The sequence below is a fragment of the Pongo pygmaeus genome, chromosome 11 (assembly GCF_028885625.2).
Source record: "Pongo pygmaeus isolate AG05252 chromosome 11, NHGRI_mPonPyg2-v2.0_pri, whole genome shotgun sequence".
Lineage (NCBI taxonomy): Eukaryota > Metazoa > Chordata > Mammalia > Primates > Hominidae > Pongo > Pongo pygmaeus.
The window spans coordinates 118,827,379-118,850,327 of NC_072384.2; the positions used below are offsets into that span (position 1 = coordinate 118,827,379).

The 22,949-nt window shown below is 49.2% G+C and overlaps 1 protein-coding gene, 2 long non-coding RNA genes and 1 pseudogene across 16 annotated transcripts in view; 2 read left to right on the plus strand and 2 right to left on the minus strand.

Moving 5' to 3' along the window:
• LOC129031799 (uncharacterized) overlaps positions 1 to 7,943 on the minus strand; it is a 31,316-nt gene extending 23,373 nt beyond the window's left edge. The window contains exons 1-2 of the long non-coding RNA XR_008501129.1: positions 7,890 to 7,943; positions 1,115 to 1,181 (exon numbers count right to left, since the gene is read on the minus strand). This is a non-coding gene — a long non-coding RNA (uncharacterized LOC129031799). The remainder of the gene's footprint in view (positions 1 to 1,114; positions 1,182 to 7,889) is intronic.
• LOC129031798 (large ribosomal subunit protein eL19-like) lies at positions 4,028 to 5,407 on the plus strand (annotated as a pseudogene).
• CATIP (ciliogenesis associated TTC17 interacting protein) lies at positions 6,761 to 18,455 on the plus strand. Of its 14 annotated transcripts, none has more exons than XM_054478509.2 (10): positions 6,761 to 6,826; positions 7,012 to 7,174; positions 7,511 to 7,711; positions 8,014 to 8,069; positions 10,543 to 10,629; positions 12,729 to 12,896; positions 14,609 to 14,733; positions 17,010 to 17,086; positions 17,416 to 17,504; positions 17,710 to 18,446. In XM_054478509.2, the coding sequence occupies exons 2-10, from the start codon at positions 7,072 to 7,074 to the stop codon at positions 17,950 to 17,952; spliced, it is 1,149 nt and encodes a 382-aa protein (XP_054334484.1). In that variant the 5' UTR covers positions 6,761 to 6,826; positions 7,012 to 7,071; the 3' UTR covers positions 17,953 to 18,446. The 14 variants fall into 14 exon arrangements, with proteins under 14 accessions (XP_054334484.1, XP_054334482.1, XP_054334481.1 ...); XM_054478507.2 differs by having other exon boundaries at positions 7,012 to 7,104; XM_054478505.2 differs by having other exon boundaries at positions 6,767 to 6,853; positions 7,012 to 7,104; positions 17,710 to 18,447.
• Positions 16,647 to 17,966, minus strand: LOC134737712 (uncharacterized). Its single transcript, XR_010122883.1, has 2 exons — positions 16,913 to 17,966; positions 16,647 to 16,784 (listed from the first exon to the last, which is right to left on the minus strand). It is a non-coding gene; the product is annotated as an uncharacterized LOC134737712 (long non-coding RNA).
• Positions 18,456 to 22,949: the final 4,494 nt, after the last annotated feature.

Genomic DNA, 22,949 nt, shown 5'->3' on the forward strand with positions numbered 1-22,949 from the left:
AATTTTGATTTTATCTTTAGGTACCTGTAGATTTTCCTTTACTTTACTAGGTGTTAATCCAAAAGCAGCATGTTTCATTTAAAAGTGCATCACTAGGGCCAGGTGCGGTGGCTCATACCTGTAATCCCAGCATTTTGGGAGGCCGAGGCGGGCATATCACGAGGTCAGGAGATCGAGACCATCCTGGGTAACACAGTGAAACCCCATCTCTACTAAACAAATACAAAAAATTAGCCAGGCGTGCTGGCGGGCACCTGTGGTCCCAGCTACTCTGGAGGCTGAGGCAGAATGGTGTGAACCCGGAAGGCGGAGCTTGCAGTGAGCCGAGATTGCACCACTGCACTCCAGCCTGGACAAGGCAGCGAAACTCCATCCCCACCCCCCAAAAAAAAGTGCATCACTAAACCCAATTAAAAAGTCCTAGCTGACTTAGTGATAGTAAAACTTTTATGCTTCCTTTTTGTCAATAACTATTATCCCGGTTATAACAATAATAATTAAGCAAAACAGGACAGCAATGGAAACTGTCCAATATTTTAGTTAGAAGGTGCTACTGTGTATAACACTATTGCAAATATTAGATTGAGGACAGCAGTTTCCACAAGTGTGGTGTGGTAGATAATTTCCATCTAAAATTTTACTTGCCGGCCGGTCGCGGTGCCTCACGCCTGTAATCCCAGCACTTTCGGAGGCCAAGGTGGGTGGATCACCTAAGGTCGGGAGTTCAAGACCAACCTGACCAACATGGAGAAACCCCGTCTCTACAAAAAAATACAAAAAATTAGCAGGGCATGGTGGCGCATGCCTGTAATCCCAGCTACTCAGAAGGCTGAGGCAGGAGAATTGCTTGAACCTGGGAGGCGGAGGTTGCAGTGAGCCAAGATTGTGCCATTGCACTCCAGCCTGGGCAACAAGAGCGAAATTCTGCCTCCAAAAAAAATTTTTACTTGCCAAGATATAGAATTCCCCTTTGAGGGTCTCTGAAGTTCCTTGGTTTTATTTTCCCAAACAAAGAAACCTCCAGGTTATGAGCACCTTACTCACTTTCTTTACCTGGCAAAATTTGCAAGATAATTGCCCAGAACTAGCATATTGATTCACCTTTTTACCTTACCCATCGCTTTTTTTTTTCCAAGTTGCAGAAGATCACCTCTTGATTCACAGGAATAAGCGGGGTTCGTCTAAAATGTAAGCAAAAAGTTTAAAAACAATTAATGAAACTAGGATTTAATGACAAACATATGATAAGCTTTGGATCAAAATTTTTCTCTTCAGTCCTCATTTTTGGTAAACACTAATTATGAATAAACTTTAGTCTTGTTAGAAATAAATTTTCAGTGCTGCAAAAGAAATAGCACTCAAGGCCAGGCACGGTGGCTCACACCTGTAATCCCAGCAATTTGGGAGGCTGATGTGGGCAGATCACAAGGTCAGGAGATCAAGGCCATCCTGGCTAACACAGTGAAACCTCGTCTCTACTAAAAACACAAAAAATTAGCCAGGCGTGGTGGTGGGCGCCTGTAGTCCCATCTACTCAAGAGGCTGAGGCAGGAGAATGGCATGAACCCAGGAGGCGGAGCTTGCAGTGAGCCGAGATCGCGCCACTGCACTCCAGCCTGGGCCACAGAGTGAGACTCCATCTCTAAAAAAAAAAAAAAGAAAGAAAAAAGAAAAGAAATAGCACTCAAACATAAATTTAAGTTTCTCAGCAAGGCAATTTTACTTCTATAGAAGGGTGTGTCTCATGGATGGAGCAATGGTGAGAGCACACCTGAACAAGGGAGGGGAAGGGGTTCTTATCCTAACTCGGCTAGTCACTACTGCTGTGTCTTTCCCCTATTGGCTAGGGTTGGACCACACAGTCTAAGCTAATTCCGATTGGCTATTTTAAAGAGAGCAGGGGTATGAGCCAGAGTGGTGGGATAGGTAGTTTGGCAGGAAGGATGGTTACAGAACAGGTGACTCAGGATGACTAAGAACAGAGCAGGTGACCAAGGGTGACTAAGGTCAGAGCAGGTGATAGAGGCTAGGAGGGGGTTGTTTACTATAACTAGGGGCAAGGAGACGTAAAGAACGAGAAACTTTAAAATGAAGAACAAAGAACAGGAGAGCTGAACATACTGATACATTGGTTCTTTGAAGAGGATCTCAGAACTCATTGTACTTAACAATTTATAGGCTAAAACCTTTGAAGAGGAATTTATTATATCCTACAATCTTATACTTCACCTGATTATTTGCATGAAGTGCAGCAATAATGGTTATTTTTACTTACATAGGCCTTTTGCATTGGCTTTAATGAAACTCTGTTTCACAAGGAATTTCAGATAAGACTTTTAAAGCCCAGCCCAGCCATGGGTTTGTATCCTCTAACACCTGTGAGTTGGGTGATCCTCTCTTGAGGTCCCAAGATAAACTCAGAGCTTCCAGACCTGTTACAAAGTTATGTGTCTGTTCTTTTACCAGTACCATGCTGTTTGGTTACTGTGGCCCTGTAGTGTAGTTTGAAGTCAGGTAGTGTGATGGATGCAGCTTTATTCTTTTTGCTTAGGATTGCCTTAGCTATTTGGGCTCTTTTTTCATCCCATATGAATTTTAAATAGTTTTTTCTAGTTTTGTGAAGAATGACAATTGTAGTTTAATGGGGATAGCACTGAATCTATAAATTGCTTTGACTAGTATGGCCATTTTATGATATTGATTCTTCCTATCCATGAGCGTGGAATGTTTTTCCATTTGTTTGTGTCATCTCTGAGTTCTCTGCGCAGTGGTTTGTAGTTCTCCTTGAAGAGATCTTTCACTTCTCTTGTTAGCTGTATTCCTAGGTAGTTTATTCTTTTTGTGGCAATAGTGAATGGGAGTTCGTTCATGAATTGGCTCTCTGCTTGTCTGTTGTCAGTATATAGGAATGCTAGCAATTTTTGCACATTAATTTTGTATCCTGAGACTTTGCTGAAGTTGCTAATGAGCTTAAGAAGTTTTTGGGCTGAGATGATGGGGTTTTCTAAATACAGGATCATGTTATCTTCAAACAGGGATAGTTTGACTTCCTCTCTTCTTATTTGAATGCCCTTTTTTTTCTTTCTCTTGCCTGATTGCTCTGGCCAGAACTTCCAATACTATGTTGAATAGGAAAATATAAATTTTAAAACATAAGTATTGGCTGGGCGCGGTGGCTTACGCCTGTAATCCCAGCACTTTGGGAGGCCCAGGCGGGCGGATCACGAGGTCAGGAGATCAAGACCATCCTGGCTAACGTGGTGAAACCCCGTCTCTACTAAAAATACAAAAAAATTAGCCAGGTGTGGTGGCGGGCGCCTGTAGTCCCAGCTACTCAGGAGGCTGAGAGGCAGGAGAATGGCGTGAACCCGGGAGGCGGAGCTTGCAGTGAGCGGAGATTGAGCCACTGCACTCCAGCCTGGGGGGACAGAGAGAGACTCCATCTCAAACAAACAAACAAAAGTATTTTTAAAACTTTTAAGTTCAACTTACCAGTCATATAATTCTCATCATAAATCTAGTGAATGTTAACATTTTTTAGAAACAGGGTCTCACTATGTTGCCCAGGCTGGTCTTCAACTCCTGGCTTCAAATGATCCACCCACCTTGTCCTCCCAAAGTGCTGGGATTACAGGTGTCAGCCCCTGCACCCAGCCAAGGGGGCTTTAATTAATAATTGGTTGGTCTTCTTTTCAAAATTAAAACTGCTTTAGGCAGCTTATACTGCAGTTGTTCATCCAATATATTTTATTTCCTTTTTTAAAGTGATTGATTGATAAACCAGCCTCCCAAATACCTTTACTGCAACCTAATAAAAGTAAACATATAAATGCAGTAAATCTTAATTTTTTTTTAATGTTCTGATTCTACTTGCAATCTCAGTAAGAAACTTTAAAATTCTAAATCAATTATTCAATAACCCAATTTAAACTTGAATCTGCAGACGTATCTTTTAAGCACTCTAATATACCAATTTTAAACATTTTAAGAACCTGAAATAACAGATTTCTTTCCTTTCGCTGCTGCAGCCGCAGCCATAAATATGCTCAGGCTTTAGAAGAGGTTTGCTTCTAGTGTCCTCTGCTGTGGCAAGAAGGTCTGGTTGGACCCCAATGAGACCAATGAAATTGCCAATGCCAGCTCCCATCAGCAGATCCAAAAACTAATCAAAGATGGGCTGATCATCCGCAAGCCTGTGATGGTCCATTCCCAGGCTCCATGCCGGAAAAACACCTTGGCCTCCCAGAAGGGCAGGCACACAGGCATAGGTAAGCGGAAGGGTACAGCCAACGTCCAAATGCCAGAGGTCACGTGGATAAGGAGAATGAGAATTCTGCGCTGGCTACTCAGAAGATACCATGAATCTAAGAAGACTGATCGCCACATGTATCACAGCCTGTACCTGAAGGTGAAGGAGAATGTGTTCAAAAACAAGCGGATTATCCTGGAACACATCCACAAGCTGAAAGCAGACAAGGCCTACAAGAAGCTCCTGACTGACCAGGCTGAGGCCCGCAGGTCTAAGACCAAGGAAGTGTGGGCAGAGGATTACCCAGGTGCCAAGGCAAGAGACTGAAGGCACAGACTGTTTCAGTATAATAAAGAAAATAGTTAGAATAAGAATAGTCATAATACAAAGTAGATATAGAGATGATCATGGATAATTATCAATCATTATTACAAACATTGTTAATCATTAGCTTTTAATATTACTCTTTGTTGCATTACTAATATAACCTAGGAATAACTGGCGGGTATAGGGTCAGGTGCTGAAGTGACATTGTGAGAAGTGACCTAGAAGGCAAGAGGTGAGCCCTCTGTCACGCCCCCATAAGGACCGCTTGAGGGCTCCTTGGTTAAGCGGTAATGCCAGTGTTTGGGAAGACGCCCATTACTTAGCAGACCTCGAAAGGGAGTCTCCTTTCCTTGGAGGAGTCAGAGAATACTCTGCTCCACCAGGTTCTTGTGGAAGGTTGGATATTATCCAGGCCTGCCCGCAGTCATCCGGAGGCCTAAACCCCTCCCTGTGGTGCTGTGCTCCAAAGGTCACACTCCTTGTCCACTTTCATGTTCCTCCCGTACTCCTGGTTCCTCTTTGAAGTTCGTAATAGATAGCGGTAGAAGAAACAGTGAAAGTCTTAAAGTCTTTGATCTTTCTTATAAGTGCATAGAAGAAAACGCTGATGTATGCTGCCTTCTCTCTCTCTGCTTCGGCTACCTAAGAGGGAAGGGCCCCCTGTCCTGTGATCATGTGACTTTGCTTCACCTTGTCAATCACTTAAAAGACTCGCCCTCCTTACCGTGTCCCCTTGTCTTGTGTGCAATAAATATCAGCGCACCCAGCCGTTCTGGGCCACTACCAGTCTCCATGTCTTGATGGTAGTGTTCTCCCAGGCCCAGCTGTTTTCTCTTTATCTCTTTGTCTTGTGTCTTTATTTATTACAATCTCTCATCTCCGCACACGGGCAGAACACCCGCTAAGCCCCATAGGGCTGGACCCTACAGGTGGATCACTTGAGGTCAGGAATTCAAGACCAGCCTGGCCAACATGGTGAAACCCCGTCTCTACTAAAAATACAAAAATTAGCCAGGTGTGGTGGCGGGTGCCTGTAGTCCCAGCTACTTGGGAGACTGAGGCAGGAGAATCACTTGAACCTGGCAGGAAGAGGTTGCAGCTGAGATCATGCCACTGCATTCTAGCCTGGGTGACAGAGTGAGACTCTTTCTCAAAAATAATTAAAACAAACAAATAAATAAAAATAATAAAAATAAAAATATAAAAATTAGCTGGGCTTGGTGGCACACTCCTGTAGTTTCAGCTACTCGGGAGGCTGAGGTAGGAGAATCACTTGAACCCAGGAGGCAGAGGTTGCAGTGAGCCAAGATGGCGCCACTGCACTCCAGACTGGCAAAAAAGCGCCTCACCAGGAATAAGTCCAGTCGAAGAGTTTGCTATGTTGTCATTGTTGTTATCATTATTGTTACATGTATTAGAACTGTAATTTGCAGAGATATTCATGTAGCAGCTAATTGGATAGTGTGCATTTGAGACTCTGTCTGACTTTCGTTCATATCTTCTAAGGTCATTTTTTTTTTTTTTTTTTTGATACAGATTACAGGCATGTGCCACCACTCCCTGGTAATTTTTGTATTTTTAGAAGAGATGGGTTTCACCATGTTGGCCAGGCTGGATCTCAAACTCCTGGCCTCAAGTGATCTACCCGCCTGGGACTCCCAAAGTGCTGGGATTACAGGCGTGAGCCACTGCACCTGGCCTCTTCTAAGGTCATTCTAATGATCCATTTCTTCACTCTGCCTCTTAAGAATATCAAATGTGGGCCAGGCGCAGTGGCTCACACCTGTAATCCCAGCACTCTGGGAGGCTGAGGCAGGAGGATCACGAGCTCAGGAATTCAAGACCAGCCTGGCCAATATGGTGAAACCCCATCTCTACTAAAAATACAAAAATTAGCTGGGCGCGGTGGTGCGCGCCTGTAGTCCCAGCTACTCAGGAGTCTGAGGCCTCAAGCAGAATTGCTTGAACCTGGGAGGCAGAGGTTGCAGTGAGTTGAGATTGCGCCACTGCACTCCAGCCTGGGTGACAGAGCGAGATTGCGTCTCAAAAAAAAAAAAAAAAAAGAATATCAAATGCTCCCTCTGCTGGACAACACCTCAAACTTGTGCTGAGCCCCAAACCTGCAGTGTCAGTAAAGTGGGTTGATGGCCCTTTAAGAGGCACTGGCCAGCTCTGGTTGCCATGGATACAGCTGGACACAGACCCGGTGGAGGCAGGCCCACAGCATGTCCTCCAAGGTTTACTCCACAGGTGGGAAGAGGACTGCTGGGGCTGGAGGTGGGGATCCTCTTCTTTCTTCCCAATCCACCCTCGGGGTAGTCTTAGAGGATTCTGTTCTTGGGTGCTGGGGCCAGGACTGAGGTACCCTGCCTTGCCTCCCTGACCCCTGCCCTTCTCCCCAGGGTCTGCCATCTTAGCCTCTCATCCTTTTGTAGGCTCCAGAGCTAAGGACCACCAGCCCTCGGGTGCGGAGTGTCTGCCACTCCCAGAGGCCAATGCTGAAGCCATCGACTTCCTCAGCTCCCTCCGTGAGCTCAGACAGTGTCGGAGTTGGGGGTGCAGGAGGGGTGCAAGTCTGGAGAGGAGGGAAGAAAGAAGGTCCAGTCTCTCTGTCTGTGTCTCTCTCTCTCTCTCTCCCTCTCTCTCCCTTTCTGTCTCTGTCTCTCTCCCTCTCTCTCTCTCTCTCTCTTTTCCTTGATTCTCCTGGGACTCAGAAAAGGCCTGAGGCCTGTTTGTTGACACTCTTCAAGGGAAGGCCCCCCGGGGACATGGGGACATGGGGCAGGAGTCTCCACCTGTCCGTGCCAGTGAGGAAGGCTGTGGGATGAGGAGGCAGGTGGGGACTGTGGGGACACTGGTGGTCATGGGGTCAGAGGATTGGATTGGGCCCCAGGAACAGGGGCTTTATCTGTTCCCACGGGCCCCTCACCCCAGACGAGGAAGAGCTACAGATGCTGTTCTTCTCTGAGACGCTGGCCATGGTCTCAGACACCGGGGAGCCTCAGGGAGAGCTGACCATTGAGGTGCAGAGAGGGAAATACCAGGAAAAACTCGGCGTGCTGACATACTGCCTCTTCGTGCATGCCTCTAGCCGAGGCTTCTTGGACAAAATGCTCTGCGGAAATTCCCTCCTGGGTAGCGTTCCTGCTGCCTGATGCCCGTCACCCTCCCCTTCCTTCACCCCTCCCCTCCACCATTCCTAGAATCTTTTTTCAGGACCAAGCCCTTGGCTTTGCCTTGGACCAGGACAAGGCACAGGGTGGGGGAGGGACGAGCGAGTTCCTCATGGACTCGGGATGAGGGCACCTCTTACCCATCCTGTAGTTTTTCTAGGACCGTATTACACCTAGTCCTCCAGCCTGCGCCACCACCTTCCCTTCCTTCAGCCTCTGGCCCACATCTCCTGTGATGTTAATGCCTGTGTTCCTGCACCCCAGGCTATCTCTCAGAGAAGCTGGAGCTCATGGAACAGCACAGCCAAGACTTCATCAAGGTACTTTCCGGGGCCCCAGCCTTGACCCAATCCAGGGGAGAGAAGAGAGATTTTGACTTAAAAAACAGCAGCAACAACAAACCAAAAAACCTATTTCATACACAGTGAAGCTGAAGAATAGTGGTCGTGTTATGATGCAATATAAAGCTCAAAAGCAACGCACTTCAGAACACTGATTTTAAAACATGGGGGTGGGCTGGGCACAGTGGCTCACGCCTGTAATCCCAGCACTTTGGGAGGCAGAGGTGGGCGGATCACCCTGAGGTCAGGAGTTCGAGACCAGCCTGGCCAACATAGCGAAACCCCATCTCTACAAAAATTAGCCAGGCGTGGTGGCGCACGCCTGTAGTCCCAGCTACTCGGAAGGCTGAGGCAGGAGAATCGCTTGAACCCAGGAGGCAGAGGTTGCTGTGAGCTGAGATCGCGCCACTGCACTCCAGCCTGGGTGACAGAGCAAGACTCCATCTCAAGAAAAAAATTAAAAAACAATGAGGGTGGGCCAGGCACAATGGCTCAGGCCTATAATCCCAGCACTTTGGGAGGCCTAAGTGGGAGGATCCCTTGAGCCCAGGAGTTTGAGCCAAATATGGCAAAACCCAAATATAAACAAAATTTTTGTACAAAAAATACAAAAAGTAGCTGGGTGTGGTGATGTTTGCCTGTAGTCCCAGCTACTTGGGAGGCTGAGGTGGAAGGTTCAGTGGAGCCCAGGAGGTCGAGGCTGCAGTGAGCAGTGTGTGTGCCGCTGTACTCCAGCCCGGGTGACAGAATGAGACCCTGTCTCAAAAAAAAAAAGATGGAGGTTGGGCACGGTGGCTCACGCCTGTAATCCCAGCACTTTGGGAGGCCGATGCAAGCCGATCACCTGAGGTCGGGAGTTCAAGACCAGCCTGACCAACATGGAGAAACCCTGTCTCTACTAAAAACACAAAATTAGCCAGGCGCAGTGGCTCACATCTGTAATCCCAACACTTCGGGAGGCCAAGGCAGGTGGATCACGAGGTCAGGAGTTCAAGACCAGCCTGGCCAAGATGGTGAAATCCCACCTCTACTAAAAATACAAAAACAAAATTATCCGGGCGTGGTGGTGGGCACCTGTAATCCCGGCTACTCGGGAGGCTGAGACAGGAGAATCGCTTGAACCCGGGAGGCAAAGGTTGCAGTAAGCTGGGATCGCACCACTTGAACCCGGGAGGCAAAGGTTGCAGTAAGCTGGGATCGCACCACTGCACTCCAGCCTGCGTGACAGAGCAAGACTCCGTCTCAAAAAAAAGCTTGGGGGATGGTTTCTGGTTTCTGTGGGAAGGTTTTTAGCCTTGAGTAGTTTCCAGTATGTAAACAGGTCATGTTCACATTCCACAAGTTAATTAAGTGGCTGGGGCTGGATGTGAGGGGCACAGAGCTGGGAGACTTGGAGGCCAGGTGAAAAAGGCCCCCAGGGAAGACTAGGCTCTGGGAAAGGCCAGCCCACCAGGCCTCCAGGGAGGCACAGGGCTCTCAGGCTGGAGGAGGGCTGGTGTGGGCTGGGTTCAGAGTTTGGGTATCAGGAGAACTTATCAGTGGCAACCTGCTGTCCCTGCGCCTGGCCCACCCCCATCTTTTAAAACCAGTGTTCTGAAGTGCATTGTTTTTGAACTTTATATTGCATCATAACACGACTGCTATTCTTCAGCTTCACTGTGTATGAAAGGTGTTTTTTGGTTTTTGTTGCTGCTGTTTTTTATTTTTTTATATTTTATTACTATTATTATTTTTGAGACAGAGTCTTGCTCTTATCACCCAGGCTGGAGTGCAGTGGTGCAATCTCAGCTCACTGTAACCTTCACCTTCCGGGTTCAAGCAATTCTCCTGCCTCAGCCTCCCAAGTAGCTGGGAATTACAGACGTGCACCACCACACCTGGTTAATTTTTGTACCTTTAATAGAGATGGGGTTTTGCCATGTTGGCCAGGCTGGTCTTGAACTCCTGACCTCAAGTGATCTGCCCGCCTGGGCCTCCCAAAGTGCTGGGATTACAGGCATGAGCCACAACACCCGGCCCTGCTGCTTGGTTTTTTGTTTGTTTGTTTTTGAGATGGAGTCTCGCTCTGTTGCCCAGGCTGGAGTGTAGTGGCGCGATCTCGGCTCACTGCAACTTCCATCTCCCAGGTTCAAGCGATTCTCCTGCCTCAGCCTCCCAAGTAGCTGAGACTACAGGCATGTGCCACCAAAGCCAGCTAATTTTTGTATTTTTAGTAGAGACGGGGTTTCACCGTGTTAGCCAGGGTGGTCTCAATCTCCTGACCTCGTGATCTGCCCTCCTCGGCCTCCCACAGTGCTGGGATTACAGGCGTGAGCCACCGCGCCCGGCCTGGCTGCTTTTTTTTTAAGTCACAATCTTTAAACCTCAGTTTTCTCATTAATGGAGAAGGGTCAGGTGACCTCTGGGGGACCCAGGGAGTCCCTGATCCTGCCCCGCATGCTCTGGCCCTCAGTTCCTCATCCTCCCCATGGAACGGAAGACGAGTTTGCTGAAGCAGGATGATCAGCTGGCTGTGACCAGAAGTATCAAGGAGGGTGAGGTAAGGATGAGAGCCAGATGGGAGTTGCACTCCACACTGTGAACCCAGAATATCTGAGACAGGTCCCGATCAATTTAGAGAGTTTATTTTGCCAAGGTTAAGGACGCACACATGACACAGCCTCAGGAGGTCCTGAGGAAATGGGCCCAAAGTGGTTGCGGCACAGCTTGTTTTTTTTTTTGTTTTGTTTTTGTTTTTTTTTTGAGACGGAGTTTCACTCTTGTTGCCGAGGCTGGAGTGCAACGGCGTGATCTCGGCTCACTGCAACCTCCACCTCCCAGGTTCAAGTGATTCTCCTGCCTCAGCCTCCCAAGTAGCTGGGATTACGGGCATGCGCCACCACGCCCGGCTAATTCTGTATTTTTAGTAGAGAGGGAGTTTCTCCATGTTGGCCAGGCTGGTCTCAAACTCCCGACCTCAGGTGATCCGCCTGCCTTGGCCTCCCAAAGTGCTGGGATTACAGGCGTGAGCCACCACGCCCAGCCCACAGCTTGGTTTTATACATTTTAAGGAGACATGAAATATCAGTCAACACGTGTAAGATGTACATTGTTTCACCAGACGTAAAAATACAAAAAATTAGCCGGGCGTGGTGGCAGGTGCCTGTAGTCCCAGCTACTTGGGAGGCTGAGGCAGGAGAACGGCGTGAACCCGGGAGGCAGAGATTGCACTAAGCCGAGATCACGCCACTGCCCTCCAGCCTGGGCGACAGAGCAAGACTCCATCTCAAAAAAAAAAAGATGTACATTGGTTTGTTGGAAAAGGCAGGACAACTGGAGGTGGTGAAGGGGCTTCCAAGTCATAGGTAGATAAGAGACATGCTTTTAAGTTTCTGATTAGCCTTTCACTGAATACACAATTTACACGCAATGGGGGGTAGAAAAGTAGTCGCTTATGCCTTAGTCTGGCTTAGTGAAACAATAGAGCAGAGAAAGCCATCAGATATGCATTTATCTCACGTGAGCAGAGGGATGACTTTGAGTTCTGTCTGTCCTTTGTCCACAAGGAATTTCCTTGTGGGCAAATAGTGAGGGAGGTATATAGCTTTTTTGTCTCTTAGTAGCTACCTTGTTTAGGAATAAAATGGGAGGCAGCTTTGCCTGAAGCAGTTCCCAGCTTGACTTCCCTTTGGCTTAGTGATTTGAGGTCCCAAGATTTATTTTTCTTTCACAATGTCCTCTTCAGAACCCTGAGCGGGGACCAGATTAGATGAAGCCAGGAGTCCGGACTAAGGATTCATTCATTAGGCAGGGCGTGGTGTCTCACGCCTGTAATCCCAGCTCTCAGAGGCAAGAGGCGGGAGGATAGCTTGAGCCCAGGAGTTCGAGACCTGCCTGGGCAATATAGCGAGATCCCGTTCTCCAGAAAAAGGAAAAAAAAAAAAAGAGAGAAGGATTCATTCATTAAAAACCATATGCCCAGCTGAAGGCCAGGCGTGTGGTGACTCACGCCTGTAATTTCAGCACTTTGGGAGGCCGAGGCGGGCAGATCACTTGAGGTCAGGAGTGGAGACCAGCCTGGCCAATATGGTGAAATCCTGTCTCTAATAAAAATACAAAAATTAGCCGGGCGTAGTGTCGTGAGCCTGTAATCCCAGCTACTCAGGAGGCTGAGGCAGGAAAGTCGCTTGAACCCAGGAGCTGGAGGTTGCAGTGAGCCAAGATTGCACCACTGCACTCCAGTCTGGGCAACAGAGCAAGACCCTGTCTCAAAAGAAAAAAAAAAAAAAAAAGGCTCACGCCTGTCATCCCAGCACTTTGGGAGGCCGAGGCGGGCCTATTACCTCAGGTCAGGAGTTCAAGACCAGCTGGCCAACATGGTGAAACCGGGTCTCTACTAAAATTACAAAATTTAGCCAGGCATGGTAGCCTGTAATCCCTGCTACCTGAAAGGCTGAGGCAGGAGATCGCTTGAACCCAGGAGGCGGAGGTTGCAGTGAGCTGAGACCGCGCCATTGCACTCCAGCCTGGGTGACAAAAAGCGAAACTCTGTCTCAAAAAAAAAAAAAAAAACCGTATGCCCAACACCTGGCTTGCCCATCCCCGTGTCCCCTGCCCCTTCCTGGTTCCAGGACCCTGACCCAGATCTGTTCTGAACAGGAAGTGAAAACTAGAGTGACTTCTTTCCCCTGGAGCTCAATCAAGGGATTCATCTCAGAGGCCGCCAACCTGGTGCTGCTCAGGGTGATGGCCTGGCGGCGGATGGTGCCCAGCAATGCCCGCTTCCTTACCTTGGACACCGAGGGCAAACTCTGCTATTTGACCTATGTGAGGGGTCTCCCTGGGCAGGGGACTTGGCTTGGGAACAAACTAGAAAGGGCATGAAAAGCACTGAGATGGGGAACAGCTGTGGAGTAGAAAAGGGCGGCAGGTGGGGAGAAAACAGCACAGGTGGGAATGGGGCTTTCAAGGGCAGGAAAGCATGTTTGTCTGGGAGTGTGGGGCAGATGAATTGAGAGTGACTGAGAGGTGGGAACAGTTCAGAGAAGCAACCCTTCCACACAGAAGTCAGTCCAGGAAAAATAAATATAGTGCAAGGCTGATTTTAAAAATACATCATTTTGGGCCGGGCGCGGTGGCTCACGCCTGTAATCCCAGCACTTTGGGAGGCCGAGGTGGGCAGATCACAAGGTCAGGAGATCTAGACCATCCTGGCTAACATGGTGAAACCCCGTCTCTACTAAAAATACAAAAAAAAAAAAATTAGCGGTGCGTGGTGGCAGGTGCCTGTAGTCCCAGCTACTCAGGAGACTGAGGCAGGAGAATGGCGTGAACCTGGGAGGCGGAGCTTGCAGTGAGCTGAGATCGCGCCACTGCACTCCAGCCTGAGTGACAGAGAAGACTCCGTCTCAAAAAAAAAAAAAAAGTCATTTTGGCCGGGCGCACTGATTCATGCCTGTAATCCCAGCACTTTGGGAGGTCAAGGTGGGCAGATCACTTGAAGTTAGGAGGTCAAGATCAGCCTGGCCAACATGGTGAAACCCTGTCTCTACTACAAATACAAAAATTATTAGCTGGGTGTGGTGGCAAACGCCTGTAATTCCAGCTACTCGGGAGGCTGAGGCAGGAGAATCATCACTTGAACCCAGGAGGCAGAGGTTGCAGTGAGCTGAGATCATACAACTGCACTCCAGCCTGGGCAACAGAGGGAGACTCTGTCTCAAAAAAATAAATAAATAAAAATAAATCATTTTTTAACTTTAGGAAGTGTAACATGTCCAACTTTACTGAAATATTCCTTTATTATTTCTTAACCCCAAAGGGTGTTCCGTTTTTGTTTCGTTTTTTGTTTTTAACTAAAATTTCATAATCAGCATGCCTAGGACTTCCTGCAATAGGTGATTTTAAAGCCATGCCACTGAACACACAATTTCCAGTGAAACACTTTGGGGGCTGATTTGTGTTTCTTTGACCATCTTTGTAAATTACATTCCAGGCTTGTCTATCAAAACACACCAAGCAGCAATGCATTTGACATGAACAAGCACAATCCATTCCCCTCCGTGTTCTCTGAAACATGTGTTTAATATTAGCACTTTTTTCTCCATAGCTGCAGCTATAACAGGTGTTTAAGTTTTAATCACAACAGGGACAGCCTGCCAGCAACAGTACAGATCTGAGGTGGCCACAAATCTGTCTAGTCTCACACCTCTGAGCCTCACTTTACCTCCACCCACTGGCCCTAGTAGCTCATCCTCCCTCTCCGCTCCCACACCCCTCCCCATACCGCTTCTCATCCCTGTAACAGAATTTGCCAACTAGAAGCACTTGGTCAGTGAGATGACATGGGAGGGGTCAGGGCAGGGGAACCTGGAAATAGCTCCCTATGAGGGGTTGCCAACTCAGCTTGGAGGTTGGGAGACGCAACCTCAAATGTTGTGAGGTTGTTATGAGATGGAGAAAGGGCTAAGGTAAGATGATGGGGAGCCCGTGGCGGGCATCCACCTTACCTCCCATCCCCCAATTTTGGCTGTTGCCAGCAAGACCTGGGCTTCCAGACCATCCAGGTAGACCATCAGCAGGCTGAAGTCTTCATCGTGGAGCAGACTGTCCACTCGGAGGAGGGCATCCCCATGTCCTGCCAGTACTACCTGCTCTCCGATGGGTGAGCTGCTGATGGTGGGCCCAGAGGGGTGGTGCTGAGCTTGTAGGTGCTCAAGGACACCGGCTGCTTCTGGGGATAGCACCAGGAAGAGGTGGCATTGAGATAGGAGTGTCCCTCCACTTTACCCATATCATTCACTCTTTCTTCATTTATTTGCTCGTCCTCTTAACCCTCACAGTGCCTTCCAAACCTTCTCACTGCACACCACAGCCCTGAGGGGTAGCTAGTGCAGCCACCACTGTGTAAGGCGTAATACTGAAAAACACCAAGGTTTGAATGACTGCACACTTGATGAAATCACTGTGCTGGAAGAATTGCCTGTGGCAGGCTGCTGCACACTTTCCAGCAAAGCACTGGCTCCAAATCATAAGAAAATTCAGGGCCGGGCGTGGTGGCTCACGCCTGTAATCCCAGCACTTTGGGAGGCCGAGGCGGAGATTGAGACCATCCTGGCTAACACAGTGAAACCCCGTCTCTACTAAAAATACAAAAAATTAGCCGGGCATGGTGGTGGGCACCTGTAGTCCCAGCTACTCAGGAGGCTGAGGCAGGAGAATGGCGTGAACCCAGGAAGCAGAGCTTGCAGTGAGCCGAGATCGCACCACTGTACTCCAGCCTGGGAGACAGCAAGACTCCATCTCAAAAAAAAAAAAAAAAAAAAAAAAAAGAAAAAAAGAAAGAAAAAGAAAATTCAGGTGGAAGAAAGAGTTCCTGTTTTTTTGTTTTGTTTTGTTTTGCTTTTTTGAGACAGAGTCCAGCCAAGTTTATTTCTTAAAATTTCAGAATAGGTATTGACATAATCACTACACTGGGGAAAAGGTAATCAAAACGTTGTTGGCTTTATTCCATAACCTAGTATGTTTTTGGTTTTGGTGCGATCCTAGCCCACTGCAGCCTCCAACTCCTGGGCTCAAGCAATCTGCCTGCTTCAGTCTTCCTAGTAGTTGGGACTACAGGTATGCACAACAGCTCCAGGCCAACCTTTTTTATTTTGAATGCCGCATAGCAAGAGATTCCACAATTTTTCTTTTCTTTCTTTCTCTCTTTCTCCTTCCTTCCTTCCTCTTTCTCTCTGTCTCTTTCTTGACAGAGTCTCGCTCTGTCACCTAGACTGGAATGCGTGGCATGATCTTGGCTAACTGCAACCTTCGCCTCCCAGGTTCAAGTGATTCCCTTGCTTAGCCTCCCAAGTAGCTGGGACTGCAGGTGCCTGCCACCACGCCTGGCTAATTTGTGCATTTTTAGTAGAAACGGGCTTTCACCATGTTGGCCAGGCTGGTCTCAAACACCTGACCTCAAGTGATCTGCCCATCTTGGCCTCCTAAAGTGCTGGGATTGCAGGCATGAGCCACTGCAAGAAGTGTGAGCCACTGTGACAGGCCTCTTTCTCTTTTTGAGACAGTCTTGCTCTTTTACCCAGACTGGAGTACAGTGATGCAATCTTGGCTCACTACAACCTCCACCTCCCGGGTTCAAGTGATTCTCGTGCCACAGCCACCGAAATAGCTGGGATTACAGGCGCCCGCCATCACATCTGGCTAGTTTTTTGTATTTTAAGCAGAGACGGCGTTTCACTATGTTGGCCAGGCTGGTCTCAAACTCTTGACCTCAAGTGATCCACCCATCTCAGCCTCCCAAAGTGCTAGGATTACAGGCCTGAGCCACCGTGCCTGGCCAAGAGGCTCCATGATTTTCTAGTGCTGTACCTCTAAAGATCCTTTTTGTTTTTTTTTAAACGGGGGACCTAATACTTGCCAAGCCCTGTGTGTTATTTGGAGATCCAGAAATGAACACCACCCAGGAACTTAAAAAACAAGAGAGGGAGGCAGAAGTAAAGAGGCCCAGGACAGGTCTCTCAAGGGGCACTGTCATGTATGAGTCTGCTTAGGCTGCCGTAACAAAATACCACAGGCTAGGTGGCTTCAAGAGAAATATATTTGCTGGAAGGCTGGAAGTCCAAGATCATGGTGCCATCAGGGTTGGTTTCTGGTGAGGGCTCTCTTCCTAGCTTGCAGACAACTGCCTTCTCAATGTGTCTTCACATGGCCTTTCTTCCGTGCATGAGTGAAGAGAAAGCTCTCTGGCATCTCCCTTTTCTTATAAGGGCACTAATCCTATCTGATTAGGGCCCCACCCTTATGACTGCATGTAAACATAATGACCTCCCCAAAACCCCTACCTCCAAATACCACCACACTGGGGGTTAGAGAGACAATTCAGTCCATAGCAGGCAGTCTAGGAAGATTCTCACTCTCACATGTTGTGTTGCATTCCAGGCACCTGGCCAAGAGAATACAGGTGGGCTCCCCAGGGTGCTGCATCATCACCAAGATGCCTATCTTGAGGGAAGAGGGTGAGTGAAGCCCAGGCCTTGGGCAGCCAGGGAGAGTGAAGGGGAGTGGGGAAACCTGGGCCTTCCAGGATGCAGGGGGCTGGACTGAGCGTGCTGTAAACGGGACAGGAGCCTGGAATCAGCTGGAGAACATCTGCCCTCCAGCCCCTGACCCTAAGCAGTAAGAGGAGGATCTTTCTTACTGGAAGCCCCTTCCTGCAACTCTGCCCATGTGGGCAGAATCCTGGGGTTTCACCTGAGCCTTCTGTTTGGGTGTTCTCGGGATCCCGCTGTGTATCCAAGGAAGGTTCTGGGGTGCGGACGCCCAGCCTTCCTTGTTCCCCTCCCAGATGAGATTGAGCCACGCCCAGTGTTTGAGAAGAAGCCCCTGGTATGGGAGGAGGATATGGAGCTCTATTCGAAGTTCCTGGACCGGAAGGTGAGGGGAGGCTCCACCAGCCTGGGGTTCCCATTCCCCCATGGGCCTTAAATTCATTACTGATCTCTCTGCACCTGATTGAAATGCACACCCGTAGGGGCTGGAAGGTTCCAGCGCCCCTTAGCTCTCCTTGGAGCGAGTGGGTGGGGTCTCCTGGGGCGCGGGGTTCCCGTCCGGCTGAGTCTCGGGCTCTGTCCCCCGCCAGGAGGAGCTCCGGCTCGGCCACGCCAGATATCTGCGGCAGCACCCCGAAGCCCACGCGCTCATCTCCGACTTCCTGCTCTTTCTGCTGCTGCGCCAGCCGGAGGACGTGGTCACCTTCGCTGCCGAGTTCTTCGGCCCCTTCGACCCGTGGCGTCCGTCGTCACCGGCCTTGGGCTCCTCCCACCGGCCCAACCCTTTCCGCTCCCTGGAGCCGGAGGGAGACGCCCGCTCGGGGGCGGCCTAAGCGGGGCCCAGGCCGGGACAGGGCAGGAAACCAGGGGTAGGGCTGGGACGCGCCGGGGCGGGTGCGCTTTCCGGGCTGCGGTTTTGGGGGAATAAAAGGGGCCCTCCCGCGGCTCTGCAGTGCCCGCCGACAGCTTCCCTGGCTAGCGTCTAGTGTCTCGGGCGACAAATAGGAACCGTTACCGTCGTACCTCGAGTAGATTTCAGCCTTTCCTCCTAGATGCTGTTTTCATCATGATCCCCATTCCACAGATAAGAACACAGAGGCACAGAAAGTTTAACTTTTGGAGTTGGCAGGTGGGGAGGCAGAATTTGAACCTGAACGTTGGACTTGAAAGCTCACACTCGGCCGGGCGCGGTGGCGTAAACCTGTATTGCCAGCACTTTGGGAGGCCGAGGCGGGCGGATCACCAGGTCAGGAGATCGAGACCAGCCTGGCCAACACGGTGAAACCCCATCTTTACTAAAAATACAAAAAATAGCCGGGCATGGTGGCGCGCGCCTGTAATCCCAGTTACTCAGGAGGCTGAGGCAGGAGGATCGCTTGAACCCCGGAGGCGGAGGTTGCAGTGAGCCGAGATCTCGCCATTGCACTCCAGCCTGGGCGACAGAGCGAGACTCCGTCTCAAAAAAAAAAAAGAAAGAAAGAAAATGAAAAAGCCCACAGTCTTACTAGGTTAGCACGGCGGGGCGGGGCGCCTTGGCACTCAGATCTTGCGGTCGCAGAGCATAATTGCCCAACCCACCGCCCAAAGAAAAATAAAACGCGGCGGGGGATTGGGGAGGGAGGAGGGCCAACGCGGACCACCGCTGGCTTAGCTCAAAACCCCTGAAATCTCGCAAACGCAGCTAGCACTCAACGCTCGAGCTCCTCCCTGTTCCCACTGACACAGAGGGACCCCCAGACTCCGGAGGTGGGGGGTCCGAGAGTAAAAATAATGGGCAGATGATCGTCACATCCTCTGGGCTCCTCGTGGAACGTCAGTGCTGGCCAGTGGCTTCTGTCCGGATGCTCAGTAGCAAACTTTAGGCAAGCTCCCCTGAGGGAGTGGTGGGGGTGCAGGCTCCCTCCTTCCCTTGTTCCTTCATCAGACCTGCTACTGCAGACTCCAGAGATGCTTTGCTCTCTAGTGGACAGTATGACCAGACACCTACAAGGCTGGGTGGGATGCGGGGGTGGGGGGAGGACCTGAGAATCACAGACAAAAGGCTTTATGGAGGACCATCACTTGAGTCGAGCCTTGAAGAATTTTTAAAAAATATCTCTTATTGTCCCTCTCCCTTATTTCAAAAGAAATACATGTTCATAAGATAAAACTTGGGAAAGGGAGATAAACCAAAAGAAGAAAACGAAATCATTTTACTCTCTCTACCTAGAAGCAGCTGCTCACCGTTTTGGCAAATATCCTCTCTACTCTCCTATGCATAAAAGCAGCTGGTGTTTGTTGAGTGTTCACTCTGTCAAGCCCTTTTCTAGATTGTTTGATCTGGTCTTTATAACTCCAGGGGACTTTATTTATTTATTTTTGACTGGGTCTTGCTCTGTCACCCAGACTGAAGTGCCATGGCACAATCACTGCTCACTGCAGCCTTGACTTCCTGAGCTCAAGCGATCCTTCCACCCCAGCCTGAGTGGCTGGGACTGCAGGCATACACCACCACACTGGGCTAAATTTTTTTTTTCTTTTTTTAAGAGATGAGGGTCTCACTATGTTGCCCAGGCTGGTCTCAAACTCCTGGCCTCAACTGACCCTTCCATCTTGGTCCCCCAAAGTTCTGGGATTACAGGCATGAGCCACTGCATCCAGCCTCAATTTCCTTTTTCTTTTTTTTTCTTTTTTTTTCAGAGACCAGTCTCCCTGTGTTGCCCAGGCTGCTCTTGAACTCCTGGGCTCAAGCAACCCACCTCCCTCAGCCTCCCAAAGTGCTGAAATTACAGGCATGAGCCACTGCACACAGCCTCTATTTTTGCTATTATAAACAGTGTTGCACTGAACATCCTTGTAGCTAAATCTTTGCATATATCAACAGTTATTTCCTTAAGGATACATTCTGACAAGTGACATTGCTGAACTAATTTTAAGACTTTTATTTTAGCATATTGCCAAATTCTACAGGGGTTGGATTTCTGTTAAGGTGAGGTAAAGCATTCCAGGCAAAGCAAATAACATGAGCAAAGGACAGAAGTAGGAAAGTGTAATGCATGTCTGTGGTCAAGAGCAGTGGTACGCAATAGAACTTTCTGTAATGATGGAGAGTTGAGGGTGGGGACTTCAGGAAAGCCCTCTCTAGGGTCTCAGTTGAGCTGGGACCTAAATGATAAGGAGTCAGACTTGTGAAGAGTTGAGGGAAAAGCCTTCTAGGCAGAAGGAACAGCAAGTGCAAAGGCTGTGAGCACGGCATGTTGGGAACAGGCCGTTGAGGCCGGAGCATGAAGGGGCGGGAGAAAAGCACGCGGTAACTGCAAGATGCGCAGGGCAGGATCACAGAGGGTCGCCCAGGCCCTGGCAAGTTCTCTTCATCTGTGGAGAACGGAAACAGGCTGACCCAACCCCATGCACCCAGAACATTCCCAGAAAGATCCACAGAGCTCCCTTTAGTCCCAGAAACCCTGCAGCGGTTGGAGGAGGCCAAGGCAGCAGCTTGCAACCCACCCAGGTTCATCCTTCACTGAACTCTTACATCAGGTGCCTGCAATAGGGAGGAGCTGAGCCACTTCCCTGTCTCCTCTGTGACGTCTATTTCAAAACTGGTTTATTTTAAAATCTTAGTATTTGTTCCCAGAACCACCATGACTCCGTCCTCTTGCTCCATAATACTGACGTACATTTCTCAGCCGGCAGCAGTGGCTCATGCCTGTAATTCCAACACTTTGGGAGGCCCACGCGGCAGATCACTTGAGTCTAGGATTTTGAGACCATCCTGGATAACACAGCGAGACCCTGTCTCTACAAAAAATACAAAAAGTCAGCTGGGCACGGTGACACAAGGCTATAGTCTCAGCTACTCAGGAGGTTGAGAGGGGAGGATTGCTTGAGCCCAGGTGTTCAAGGCTGCAGTGAGCTGTGATTGCGCCACTGCACTCCAGCCTGGGTGACAAAGACAGACTGTCTCTAAAAAAAAGTTAAAAAAAAAAAAAAAAAAACAGATGCATTTTTCGGCATAAAGAAAAAAACATGTTGAGCAATTCTGAAGTGCCAGGCACTGGGTCTAGGGATGCTGTGGCCAGCAAACAGGCCAGGGGCCACTTGCATGGCCCACAGTCAGCCTAGAGAGGAAGTGACAGCCCTCAGTAATCCCATGGGGGGATATAAAAGTATAGGGCATGGGAAGGGCTAAGAAGGGAATCTAGACATGCAGTGAGAGTGCCTAATGCAGCCGTGTCCTAGTATGGGGCTCCAGGGAGGAGGAAGGAAATAAGTAGTGATAACAGCCTGGACTCAGTGGCTCACGCCTGTAATCCCAGTAATTTGGGGGCCGAGGCCGGATGATTGCTTGAGGCCAGGAGTAGGAGACCGGGCTATGTAGTGAGGCCTTGCCTCTACAACAAAACTTATTTATTTATTTAGAGGCAGAGCCTTGCGTTGTCACCCAGGCTGGAGTGCAGTGACGCCATCTCCGCTTGCTGCAACTTCCACTTCCCAGGTTCAAGCGATTCTCCTGCCTCAGCCTCCTGAGTAGCTATGACTACAGGCATGGGCCACCACACCCAGTTAATTTTTGTATTTTTAGTAGAGAAGGGATTTCAGCATGTTGGCCAGGCTGGTCTCGAACTCCTGACCTCAAGTGATCCACCCACCTAGGTCTACCAAAGTGCTGAGATTACAGGCATGAGCCACTGCGCCCCACCAAAAAAAATTTTTTTAATTAGCCGGCCATGGCGGCAGTTACCTGTAGTCCCAGCTGCTCAGGATGCTGAGGAGATAGGATACCTTGAGTCCTGAAGTCCAAGCGTACAGTAAGTTATGATCTTGTTACTGCACTCCAGCCTGGGCAACAGAGTGAGACTCTGTCTCTAAAACACAAAATAAAATAAAAATATTTTTTAAAATAGTAACAATATTAAGAGGAAACCCATAATACATGTGATTCTCACAATATCCCTATGAGGTGGTTTCTATTACTATTCGCATATTACAGATGAGGAAGAGATCAAGGCTCATGGCCACACACTGGTTAGTGTCAGAGCCAGAATTTGGACTCAGAGAGTCTGGCTCCAGAGCCCATGTGCCAATCCACTCTCCTAAACAGATCAAATGTCACTCCCTGGAGGTAGATCCCAGAACAGAGACGAGTCACCTTCCTGCTTTAATACATGCAGAGTAGGCTTGACTTTACACTTTCTCCTTCCCCAGGCACCCAGAAACTAGTGCATTCTTTCTTTCTTTCTTTTTTGAAATGGAGTTTCACTGTTGTTGCCCAGGCTGGAGTGCAACGATGCGATCTCGGCTCACTGCAACCTTCGCCTCCCGGGTTCAAGCGATTCTCCTGCCTCAGCCTCCTGAGTAGCTGGGATTACAGGCATGCACCACCACGCCCAGCTAATTTTGTATTTTTAGTAGCAATGATGTTTCTCCATGTTGGTCAGGCTGGTCTCGAACTCCCAACCTCAGGTGATCCGCCCGCCTCGGCCTCCCAAAGTGCTGGGATTATAGCTGTGAGCCACTGGGCCCAGCCTCAGTGCATTGTTCCTTAGTGCATTGTCACCACTGGCAGCCTCACTGCTATGGCTTGCCTGGGTAGAAGAGGAGGGCATTGTGCTAAGGGAGCACATAGCCTGGCCTGGGAGAGATCAAGGATGGCTTCCTGGAGGAGGTCACACCAGAACTGAATCCTGAAGGACAAGAAGTCACTTACCAGGCCAAGGGTACAGAGGCCGTTTCAGGAGGAAGCAGCATATGCAAAGGCCTAGAGGTGAGAGGGAGGGAGCACTGAGGGAAGGAGTCTGAGCTACTGCAAGGAACTCAGGAGAAGATAGTGAAGAGTGTGGGAGCCCAA